Source organism: Brassica rapa, chromosome A09 (genome assembly GCF_000309985.2).
Source record: "Brassica rapa cultivar Chiifu-401-42 chromosome A09, CAAS_Brap_v3.01, whole genome shotgun sequence".
NCBI classification, from domain to species: Eukaryota; Viridiplantae; Streptophyta; class Magnoliopsida; order Brassicales; family Brassicaceae; genus Brassica; species Brassica rapa.
Window position 1 is genome coordinate 28,866,488 of NC_024803.2, and position 11,694 is coordinate 28,878,181.

The following is an 11,694-nucleotide window of genomic DNA, read 5'->3' on the forward strand; positions in this document are numbered from 1 at the left end:
TTATAAAATGCTTCACATTATTGACCAAGACACCGATTGGATAATCACTTTTAGATTGTCTAGTGGTTCTGTTCCAGCTTCATCAATCCTCAGACGCAATCTCAAAGATGTGCAAAATTCATTGCTATCTACGTGCAAGACGAAATAAAAAGATGATATTAACTTTTAATCATAGTCTAAAGATACCTTATATAAGCATAATGTTCATGTATTTTGGTAACAGTCTTACAAAGAATATAGGATAATAAAAGACAAGACTTCTCAAATTCATACATTTATATGTTTTTTATAGACATATATGATCAACTCTTGTTTACAAACTTCTTTATAAAACCTTGTAAAGCATTGAGTTGTACTATCAACAATATCTTAAAACCTAGATTTATAAGAGGTTATAATTTTTAAAATACAATGTTCACTATCCGAAAATATTTCTCCTAACCAGAACTATTCAAATGACAAGTCTAAATCAACCTTATTTGTTTTTTGAATAACAGAGGAACGAAAATCCTAAAATTACTTGAACCCAGATTTATAAAAGTTTATAATTTTTTGAAAACTCAATGTTCACTATCGAAACTCTTTCTCTTAGATCGACCTGTTGTAAACCAACCTTCATTGATTTTTTTTTATAACAGAAAGAACAAATCCAAAATATTACTTGAATCGAATACAAAAATACACAAATTAGAAACATACCAGTGTGAATCGTGGAGAGGAGCCAACATCTTTGAAGTTTTGAATCGTGATTCTCGTAATTGCTTATCGCTAGATGCGTGAGAGAGAGTGATGATGGAACTCAACGGAGACGACGATGGATCTCGTCGGAGATGACGACAGATCTCAACGGAGAGAGAAGAACGATCTCCACAGGAAGATAGACGATGGATCTCGGAAAGAGAGACGGCGGATCTGACGGAGAGAGAGACGATGGATCCGACAGAGAGAGAGACGGTGGATCCGAAAGGAGAGAGAAGAAGGATCACGACGGTGGAGAAGAAGAAGACGCTAGATTGAAGTAAAGATAAGGTTAGTTTAGTCTTTTACCAATTAATGAATGTGTTATTTATGAAAATGTCCTTTGAGTGGTGGTATAAGTGAAAAGTGGTATCATGAAAAGTCTATAAGTAAAATTTATTATGTAAAAAAATCTAAACCAATACATATTATTAAATGTTATTAATTTTTTAAAAAAATTTACAATCAATCATTATTAGTTAATAAAAAATATAAAATATAAAATATATCTTTTGGCGTTTTTTAAAACATGCATTTTGATGAAATAAAATACTTATATTATTTCTACGCCAACCCAACAAAAAAAGTCATTTCACCCTCAACAATTTCCGTCGTGTTTTTCTTACATGAAATTTGTTACCATGCCTATTTTATTTTAAACTAACAATTATTTCAAATAAACGTTATGAACTATCATATTCAAGTCAAAATCAATTCTCATAAAAATAATGTTGGTCTACCCTTTTCCCTTACACATTGGTAACAATTGAGTCTATTCCTTTTTAACCGTTTAATATATTTTTAAATTTCACAGAAAGACATAGAGTAAAACTTAATTTTTAATCAAATTCTTACGTATATATTGTAGTAAAAAATAATCAACATGCAAGTTTAGTTTTTACCCAAATCTAACAGTTTATTTATTTAAATGCATACAAATATGTTCTCTTTGCTTTACCTTAGGTTATGTTTTAATTTTTTTTTTCAAAATAAGTGATATTTTCAAGATTATATGTAAAAGTTAATATTATTTGTTGTTCATAACTGTTTGTAATATGTAGTATCTTATTATATAAAGTAGAGTTCACTCTCTCCTGGTGATGCCACGTCATCAATTGGATAAAGGAGAGAGTGACACCTGTCCTTAGTTACCGTCCTTTTTTCTGGTGCGTTTGATTTGTATGGGTCATACTGAACTAAAACTTGGCCATTTCTAGACAGAATGTCTTACCTTGGATACGGCGACGCTTCCATCTATACTACTGGCCGTCAAAGTTCTTCATCTGTTCATCCCACCGGTTAGAAAAAATCGCGGCATAACGGAATCAACCGGAACTCAATCGTCGTCATTAACACACGCCTTAACCAAAGATCTCCACTCCTTCCACGATTTATCAATGACTGCATCTCCCATTAATTCCTAGCTGTGGATCTCTAACTAAAAAACGTTATGCTCTACCCCATCAAAAATTCATCAGTTCAAGATTCTAATTAATGGGCTCTCATGTTCAACTTCAGAACGAGGATTCTACAAGAATATTTAGACCCAAAATCTGAAACCGAGGAAGATGAAGAACTGAGACTTACCCAGAATCAAGATTGTTCTTCAAACAAAATCGTAGTAAGCCGTTTACTCAGATCGTGCAATTGTTCTTTTCATTGATATTTTTCTCACACTTGGCCAATTCTCTTTGAAGCTTCTAATATAAATCCAACATTTGTATTATTGTTGTCAATGTGAGGTCCTTCCCTAACTCAAGGTTTAATTGAGTACGTGCCTGGCATGTCACTAGAGCGAGATGGAGGACGACGGAGCAAGCGGCGGAGAGCGACAAAGCAAGCAGCAGAGAACGACGGAGAAACTAGCGGAGAACAACAGAGCAACGGCGGAGAGCGATGGAACAAGCGGCGTTGAGCTGATGGAGCAAGTGACGGAGAGAGCGAGATGGACAGCCATGGAACAAGCGACGGAGAGTGTGACGTGAAATAGCAAAGGCAATTGTTGCAGTTCAATGGCACAATGGAGGTTGATAGGCTTTCAGACAGGGTGAGTTTATAAGAGCTGCAATTTTTTTATGGTTTGTTTTAGTGAATGATTGTGTTTATGTTGATTTTCTTTTGCAAAAGTAGGTTCATGCTTTTGAAGTTTCTGTAAACGGAGAGATGAAAGTAGCTGTGGAGGAGTCTGACATGACTACATAGCTTCTCATGACGCTGTTGCTCCATCTCAACGGCCTCGAAACAGCAGGGAAAGCTAGAGTATAACGATAATACAGAGGTTAGTGTCTCATCTCCTGCATTTTTCATCTATCTGCATCATAATCTATGTTTACACGATAAGAATGTCAACAACATTGGTGAACGTATGCATCAGGTACTTATTACTAATGAGTTATGAGACTTTCAGATGAGTTGCAATGACATGATTGGTGACTTTGGTAGATATGCATACAGATTTGTTCAGTTAATTGTTGTTGTATAGAGCCTTCGGTTTCTATACATACAGATTTGAGACGTTCAGGTATAACAGAACAAACATTCGGAAGACAGAAAACATTACCTCGGGTTGAACCTCTCATTATTTCATACATATCTAACAAAACAAACAGTTTCTGGGTGATCTCTTGCCTTAAGAAATAGCCTTCTTGAAACTAAGAAACACATCTACATTATTTACAGTAACTTCACCAAAATATTGATTCCTTAGTGACTTAACACCGTCGAGTATATAGTTGCAGATATTTTTTTTCCATCGCAAATAAGAGTTTTCCAGGTCACATGGCAGGCAACAACAAAATTAAATGTAAAGAAGAAACAAGTAATGGATCTACGTAGGTATCATTCATTTTTAAGATGTATTCGTACATATATTCGCATGTAATGACTCCAGTTCCAAATATTTGGCTATTAAGACATTTCATTGCATACTCTAAACATCATCTTTACTAAGTTTCTCTACACCTAATTTCTCAAGGTTCTTTTCCAAAACTGGCACGTGTAGCTCTAATAGATTTCAAAAAGTTGTATAGTTGCATAAATAAAACAGACAAGTCGACAAAAAAAAAACAGACAAAAAGTTTAAACTTCAATAAGAGCAACAAGGACGAGAAATTTTGTTTTTTTTTTTTGAATGAACAAGGACGAGAAATTTTGACCGCTGTATAGTTTATTGGTTACTGCAATAAGAGCAATATTGACCGCTTTATAATTTAAATAGACATGGTAGACTTTGAGCAGGCCTGATCCAAAAAGTATGATTTGTTGTAAATGGGCATTGCACAACACAAATTTATAGACAAAAATTTGGATAAGAAACATAATGGTTAAACAACAAAGATATTAATTAGATAACTAATGTTTAAGTTATCCTCTATATAAAAACAAATCAAGCGATTAAAAATTGTATGTGAGGATAAAGTATATTTGTGATAAATATTTCCAGTCACATAAATGGCTTCAAATTATAAATAAATTAAATTAATATGTATCATGTAACCGTTAATATAGTTTTATATAACATTTAATTTTAAAATATATTCATTTAAAAAAATCGTTATTTTGCACTCTTCCTAGCAAAATAGTTGAAAAGTAATAATACAATCTATACTAATTAAAAAAAAAACATGAACCATCATTTTTGCTCTATTATGAAAATGTTAATTCCAGATAATAAAAGAAAAAAAATTAAAAATACAAAAAGATATTCCACATATATATAAAATAAAATAATACATATAAAATTAAAATAATATCCCGCCCGTAGGGCGGGCCAACCCTAGTGATTTAATAAATTTAACAATTCCTTAATCGGTTTGTACAAAGTTTTAAACATCACTTATATTGGAACACAATCTTGTCTTTCTTTTATATTTTTAAGATAAAGTTATAAGGATTATTATCTTAAATGGATTAAATTATAAACATAATTAATTACACAGACAAAAATTGGATAGAAGAAGAAGATTTATCAATTTTCCTTTTTTATTTGTTAACTTCACTCGGAATAATGTATTTTTGTTTTGTTTGTGTGTGTGTTTTTGCTCGGAGATTCCCATCCTGATTTTGAAAAACATAAAAGGAATCAAAACCCCCATCCACCAATCACAAACCCTCCGAAACTCTCATTGATCCGTGTCGCCTTCGCATCGTCGCACAGTTGGATTCGAATCTGTCTGAGCTGGACTTTTTTGGTGTAGATCAGATTGCAATTTCAGAGTTAAAGCTGAGCTTTTTATTGAGTTATTGAGTGGTTTCGTGTTTGGGAAGATTTGAGAGAATGAGGTAAGGAAGAGATGACTGGATTGGGGGTTCGATCCAGTAGCTACGGTTCCTTGGACAAGACGGGTCTCTACGCCGTCGTTTTGCCTATCCACACGACCACGACGAATCGTACCAAACCATCTAAGATGCACAAGGAGAGGGAAGGCTTTGTACATTGGATCTGCAAATTCGCTGGTCGTAAGAAGGTGGGCATGCTGCTCCTCTTCTTAATCTCCGCCGTCGTCTTCCTCCGCGTCCTTTACGCCGGCAAAGGTAACTCCTTTTTGAGTTTTGTCCATTTAGTTTCTAAATTGGTCTTAGACAATAGGAGTATGCTTTGTACCCAATGTGTGGTGTTTTGGTTTAGAATTGTAATGCTTCTTAGAGCTCTGGTGGATTTTGATTTATGGTTATTGTAATCAGGTGAAGATGGTCAGGAAGTTCAAGTTCCTCCTAGTCTTCATTTCAATGGCACTTCCGTTGTAAATCATTCTATCTTGTTACCAACAAACGAAGATCAAAACGTCAACATTCGGAATATATCTACTCTAGGCACACATGTCATACTCTCCCCTCCTCCTCCTATACATTTTCTTGGCTATACGCTTCCTCAAGGACATCCTTGTCACACTTTCACCTTACCTCCCCCACCTGCCGACAGAAAAAGAACTGGACCTCGCCGTAAGTCTTCTTTTCTGTGATTTTACGATGCTAGAGACTGTTTTGATTTGTTCTCTTTGGTTTTGTTTTCAGCATGCCCGGTATGTTACCTTCCAGTAGAAGAGGCAGTTGCCTTGATGCCGAATGCTCCCTCATTTTCCCCTCTTCTTAAGAACTTAACGTATATACATGAAGACCCACTTAACAGAGAGACAGAGTTTGGAGGCTCAGATTTTGGTGGTTATCCTACTTTGAAACATAGGAATCATTCTTTTGACATCAAAGAAACAATGACCGTACATTGTGGGTAAGTTATCTTCCTGCTCTTTTTTTTTTTATTCCGGTTTTCTGTTTTTGTTATGTCTCATCTTCATGGATGATCTGTCTAATCAGGTTTGTCAAAGGACCTCAACCTGGTCGAAATACAGGTTTTGACATTCATGAGGCTGATCTTCTTGAAATGCAGCAGTGCCGTGGGATTGTTGTTGCTTCTGCTGTATTTGGTAAACTGTCTTCTCACGATACTTATCTTATTTCGTGTTGCCAATTTTTGTGTGTTTCTGATGAAGGATCTTTCTCCTTTCCAGATGCGTTTGATGATGTAAAGGCCCCCAAAAATATCAGTAAATATTCGGAGGAAACAGTTTGCTTCTACATGTTTGTTGATGAAGGAACTGAATCAATTTTGAAGAGAGAACGAGGCCTTAACGGCAACAAGAAAGTAGGGATATGGAGAGTTGTTGTTGTGCATAATCTCCCTTATTTAGATGGAAGGCGCAATGGAAAGGTAAATTATACACATCTCTTATCCTTTGATGGACGAAAGATAAGAGAGAGAGAGATCATAAAAGCGACTTACAAGCTGATACCTTGGTCTCTTTGTAGGTGCCGAAGCTTCTTGTCCATAGGCTGTTTCCAAATGCTCGCTATTCTTTATGGATTGATGGAAAACTTGAGCTTGTCGTTGATCCACATCAAATTCTTGAAAGGTAAGCCCTATCATATTTTTATCTTTTGAGACCAATCCCAGAATATCTCTAGTGATATGCTGTATATTGTGTTTGTGGCTGGCTATTCAGCTTCCTGCTGTTACGAATAACAAATGCTCCTCTGTTCATATAATTGACTACTTACGGTAGAAATTTGCTAGTTTATACAAATGCTAGCTGTGCTTAATAGTCCAGTTTCATTAACTTTTACATGTTCAGTTGCAGTTGTTTCAAATAAGTTCACTCTTTTAGTTTAGAAGACCGTAGCTTTAGTGATTCCATATCTAGACCCCAGCAATCTGAGACTGACCTCTCTTTTCCATCAGGTTCTTGTGGAGAAAAAATGCTACTTTTGCAATTTCTAGACATTATAGACGGTTTGATGTCTTCGTGGAGGCTGAAGCAAATAAAGCTGCTGGTAAATATGACAACGCCTCTATCGACTTTCAGGTGGAGTTCTACAAGAATGAAGGGTTAACCCCTTACTCGGTTGCAAAGCTCCCAATCACAAGCGGTACGTCTCTGTGGCTCATTTTTTCCTCTAAGAATCTGCTTAAAAGCATCAAAAAGTTTAATCTATACACAATTTTGTGGTCGGGGCTATACAGATGTGCCTGAGGGGTGTGTCATTTTAAGAGAGCATGTCCCCATCAGCAACCTCTTCACTTGTCTTTGGTTCAACGAAGTAGACCGATTCACTTCCAGAGATCAAATCAGTTTCTCAACTGTAAGAGACAAGATTGCAGCAAAAGCAAACTGGACAGTAAGCATGTTCCTTGACTGCGAGAGACGCAACTTTGTAGTTCAGGTTATTGATCTCTTCTTTTTTCAGGCTGACTTAGCACTTAAGCTAAAGTAATAAAGATAATCCTGACTTTATCAAACAATCAAAATGCAGAGATATCATCGAGCAGAACAAGAGAGAATCGCAAGGCGAAAACCTCCAGTGCCTAATCTTTCTCCTCCGCCACCACCGCCGGCTCCACTGCCTGCTACACCTGTTTTAATCAGCAGCGACTTGCCTAGAAAAGTCCCAAGTGGGAGAGCGGGCGGCACGAGATCGCCTAGAAGGCGTGGAAGAGGCACACGGTCTAGTCCAAGAGGTAACAGGAAAGCTAATCTGCCTGTACTATGACCAGATTCACCTAAAGACTGAAAGAAAGAAAACAAAGCACTCTCATCACCAACTACACATTCAAATTTTACCACAGTAATATTCCTTCATTTTGTTGTTTCTCTATTGATTATAAGGATTCAAAAATCAATTTTTAATGTATATAATATATACACGGACATTTTGTACTTTGATAATAAATCATAGTTTCAATTTTTTTCGAAGAAAGTTAAAAATTGTCTGAGAGACCATATCCTAATTTAGTTTTCAGTGTTGTCAAAATCTTTGTTTTGTCATACTTAATGTGTGTACATCAAAACGTGTTGAACACGTCTCGTTTTTATCACGATGTAAGGACCATGCATACAGCGTTTTGAAGCTGCTACGTAACAATGCTTCACCCAATTCTAACCTAACAACAAACAAAACACATAAAAGACGCATGTAATTGCTGTCTCTTTGACCGTTTGCTTTTGAGACAAGAAAAGCTAGCAAGAAGATGAAGAACAGTCTGCTTGTCTTAATCTGCATGATCTTGGCTATAGGAACATGTGGAGGTCCTTTGCTAACTCGTCTCTACTACAACAACGGCGGAGAACGAATATGGTTCATGAGCTTTATCTCAACCGCAGGATGCCCAGTCATCTTCATCCCTCTCGTTCTCTCCTTCCTCCGCCGCAGAAACCGCAATAACTCTGAAAATATAGAAAAAACAGAGATTGTCCTCATGGAAACTCCAATGTTCATGGCCTCTATCGTCATAGGGTTGCTCATAGGACTTGACAACTACTGTTTCGCATATGGATTAGCTTATCTGCCAGTTTCCACAACATCACTCATCGTCGGGACACAGTTAGGGTTCAATGCTATCTTCTCTTTCTTCATGGTCAAGCAAACGTTCACTCCTTTTTCTATAAACGCCGTCGTTTTGTTAACGGCCGGCACGGGAATCCTGGCCTTACGTGGCGGCGACGGAGAGAGGTCGGCTGACGTGAGCCACAAGGAGTATGTGGTTGGGTTCTTGGTGACTCTCACTGCAGCTGTTCTTTACGCTTTTATATTACCGTTCGTTGAGCTTACTTACAAGAAAGTTCGACAACAAATCACTTTCACACTTGTGTTAGAGATGCAGTTGGTCATGTGCATCGCTGCTTCTTGCTTCTGTATCGTTGGGATGCTTGTAGAAGGCGACTTCAAGGTAAACAAAGAATCTGATCTTTATAGTATAAATATCCGAATGAAACATTCTGTCTTGACCCCAAATTTTTAATAATAAATATACATAGTTGCAGTGTCCTCAAATTATCTAATTATTTAATTAAGATTAACCTACAAATGTTATGGTCCCTAAATCTCAAATCCGGTCCTGCAAATTAATCATTGTGCAACACTTTTTTGATATATATGTTCGGTAGGTTATACCAATAGAAGCAAGAGAGTTCAAGGTAGGAGGAGGATCTGCGTTTTACTACATGTTGATTTTGATGACAGGGATAGTATATCAAGGGTTGTTCTTAGGAGCCATAGGGGTTGTGTTCTGTGCGTCTTCTCTAGCTTCTGGTGTTCTCATAAGTGCTCTTCTTCCGGTGACGGAAGTTTTGGCCGTCGTGTGTTTCCGAGAGAAGTTTCAGGTAGAGAAAGGTGTTGCTCTCCTTCTCTCTTTGTGGGGCTTCGTTTCTTACTTCTACGGCGAGTTTAAATCCGGTAAGAGAATTATCAATAAGACTCAGTTGCAGGAGACAGAACTGCCTCCACTTCCAGTTAGTGTCTCCGCTGTTGCTTGAAGGTCGTTTACGTTTTTATTGTGTATGATTAAACCAATAGTTGTACAAGTAAGTGTAAATGTAAAAAATATTTGATATGTAAAATAAATCAATTACATAAAGCTTCTTTTCGTTTTTTGAAAAAAATGTTGAATTTATTTTTAAAAAATGCTTTTGTACATCATGTGTAACATGTTACATACATAAAGCTTCATTACTCACAGAAACCAGAACCATTGTTTCGAAGAATCAAGAAGACAAGAATGGCTAGGGCTCTTGTGATCATAAACTGCCATATGAAACTGTAGGGGTCCTATCATAATGCGTTTACTTCAACCATGGTGGCAACATGATTTGGTTCTCTACTTTCCAATTATCTCTTTTCCTCTCTTCTTCTCTTTACCTTAACCGGCAGGTCCGGCACATAAGTAACAATGGAAGCGAGAATACACCTTGAAAAAAAAAATGTTGCGGAGACATGATTTAAATCCGTGACCTGACCTCAAGGTTATGAGCCTTGCGAGCTACCAAACTGCTCTACCCCGCGATGAAACAAAAAAACTTGGACTAAACTCTAATAAACAAAGACGAATTGAATGCGCCCCTATTCCATATCTGTACAAATAGAATAGCCTATTCAGACAGAATGGTAATTCCTAGCTGGCCCAATACTGGTCGCATTCACTTATGTATTACGTGAAAAGAAAATTCTGCATAAGGTCTGTTACGTGTGACTATATAAGAAGACGCCAACCTGTTTCAAGAGATCATCCGAAAGAAACCCTAAACACAAGAACAGAAGAGAAATTAAGAGAGAGAGATCAAGAGCAGAAGAAACCAAGGAAAAGAAACATCGTTCGAGTCATGTCTCTAAGGGATAAAATTTCTTTGTTGGTGTCATGTTTTATACGAGGAGAGCGCTTAGAGCGTTTGTGTAAACCCCTTTGATTGATAGTGGAAGTTGTAGGAGACGGTTCTCACCCGAGATGTACCGGTTCGAGACTTCGGTGATCAAATTCTATGTGTTATTTAGTTAAGCAATCAAACGATCGAAAATTCCTAACATTTCGCATTAGACAAGAAATAGCGTATTTAGTGTCTAAATGGTTTGGAGATCTAAACGTGGTCTCTTTATCAGGATTTGAGGTCATCTAGAAGGGATCTCTTCTGAAGAGAAGATGTTGTCTAAGGCGATCTACGGTGATGATTTATGGTGAAGATCTCTAAGTGTGGATGATCGTTTTTGTGAAGGTGCGTTTCTAGACGATTGAGTACAATCTCCAACACCTGTGTTTTAATTATGGTGGTTATTCAGATAGGAATTCTATCTGGCTTTGATAACTACATGCATGCATATAGCTTATCTCCTAGTTTCGTATCACAGTTAGCTTTCGTAGCTATCTTCTCATATTTCATGGTTAACCACAAGTTCACTCTTTTGACCATCAATGCTGTTTTTGTTGATTGTTTGAGCTGCTGTATTGAGAATGCTTACAAAAACTGATAAGCGCCGGTTCATGGGACTGGCAAGCAATATATCATCACTAAAGACTATTCACTTTTAGGAGTTTTTTGTTTTACAATTTTGAACAAAAGCACAAACATAATGAATCATGAAGAATTAGAACTCGATCCAGATTCAAAGTATCTATACTCTTAAGTACCTTTACAAGAATTTTTGCGCGCTATGACTTCCCTTCCAATATTAGTAAAGGCAGAAGAGCAGATATTTGAAAATTCTATGGGCACTCACCACAAGAATCGTATTGTTTCATAATAAATAATTGTCAATGAAAGGGAACATAACAAAAGAAAATAGGAAGAACATTGAGCTAGTGAATGCACTACTGCTTTAAAAAGACACGAAACTCTCTATGTGATTTGGGAAAAAATCTTTAACGTACAAAGACTTAGCAATTCCAAAACATTTTCTAATCTCGCCCACATCATCAGTAGTACCCTGGAAACTCAAAAAGTTTCTCCATTTGCGTTTACAACGTATGTGAAGAAAGCGTTGATGCGTCCATTCGTGCCCATCTGCATCCTTCAAAATGTAGAGATCAACATTACTTAAGCCAACGCTATGAGTAACCAGGGCCGGGCCTGAAAAATATTGGTACACAAGCAAAAAAAAATATCGGCCCTAGGGGAATCGAACTCAGTTCCAATT

At 36.8% G+C, this 11,694-nt stretch overlaps 2 protein-coding genes across 2 annotated transcripts; both read left to right on the forward strand.

Moving 5' to 3' along the window:
• The first annotated feature begins 4,716 nt into the window (after window positions 1-4,716).
• Window positions 4,717-7,989, forward strand: LOC103838975. The gene is made up of 9 exons (XM_009115441.3): window positions 4,717-5,271; window positions 5,422-5,679; window positions 5,752-5,965; window positions 6,052-6,161; window positions 6,246-6,445; window positions 6,544-6,647; window positions 6,974-7,161; window positions 7,256-7,455; window positions 7,546-7,989. Exons 1-9 carry the CDS (start codon window positions 5,031-5,033, stop codon window positions 7,780-7,782), a joined length of 1,752 nt encoding a protein of 583 aa, XP_009113689.1. The 5' UTR covers window positions 4,717-5,030; the 3' UTR covers window positions 7,783-7,989.
• A 40-nt stretch (window positions 7,990-8,029) lies between these two features.
• Window positions 8,030-11,466, forward strand: LOC103838976 (purine permease 1). The gene is made up of 2 exons (XM_009115443.3): window positions 8,030-8,959; window positions 9,177-11,466. Exons 1-2 carry the CDS (start codon window positions 8,261-8,263, stop codon window positions 9,543-9,545), a joined length of 1,068 nt encoding a protein of 355 aa, XP_009113691.1. The 5' UTR covers window positions 8,030-8,260; the 3' UTR covers window positions 9,546-11,466.
• Window positions 11,467-11,694: the final 228 nt, after the last annotated feature.

What these genes read in the sequence shown, in the direction of transcription:
- LOC103838975 (XM_009115441.3), top strand. Translation starts at nt 5,031, where the DNA reads ATGACTGGATTGGGGGTTCGATCCAGTAGCTACGGTTCCTTGGACAAG. An exon ending in CGTCCTTTACGCCGGCAAAG is followed by an intron (nt 5,272 to 5,421) that starts GTAACTCCTTTT and finishes TATTGTAATCAG; the next exon opens with GTGAAGATGGTCAGGAAGTT. An exon ending in ACAATGACCGTACATTGTGG is followed by an intron (nt 5,966 to 6,051) that starts GTAAGTTATCTT and finishes CTGTCTAATCAG; the next exon opens with GTTTGTCAAAGGACCTCAAC.
- LOC103838976 (XM_009115443.3), top strand. Translation starts at nt 8,261, where the DNA reads ATGAAGAACAGTCTGCTTGTCTTAATCTGCATGATCTTGGCTATAGGA. An exon ending in TTGTAGAAGGCGACTTCAAG is followed by an intron (nt 8,960 to 9,176) that starts GTAAACAAAGAA and finishes TATGTTCGGTAG; the next exon opens with GTTATACCAATAGAAGCAAG.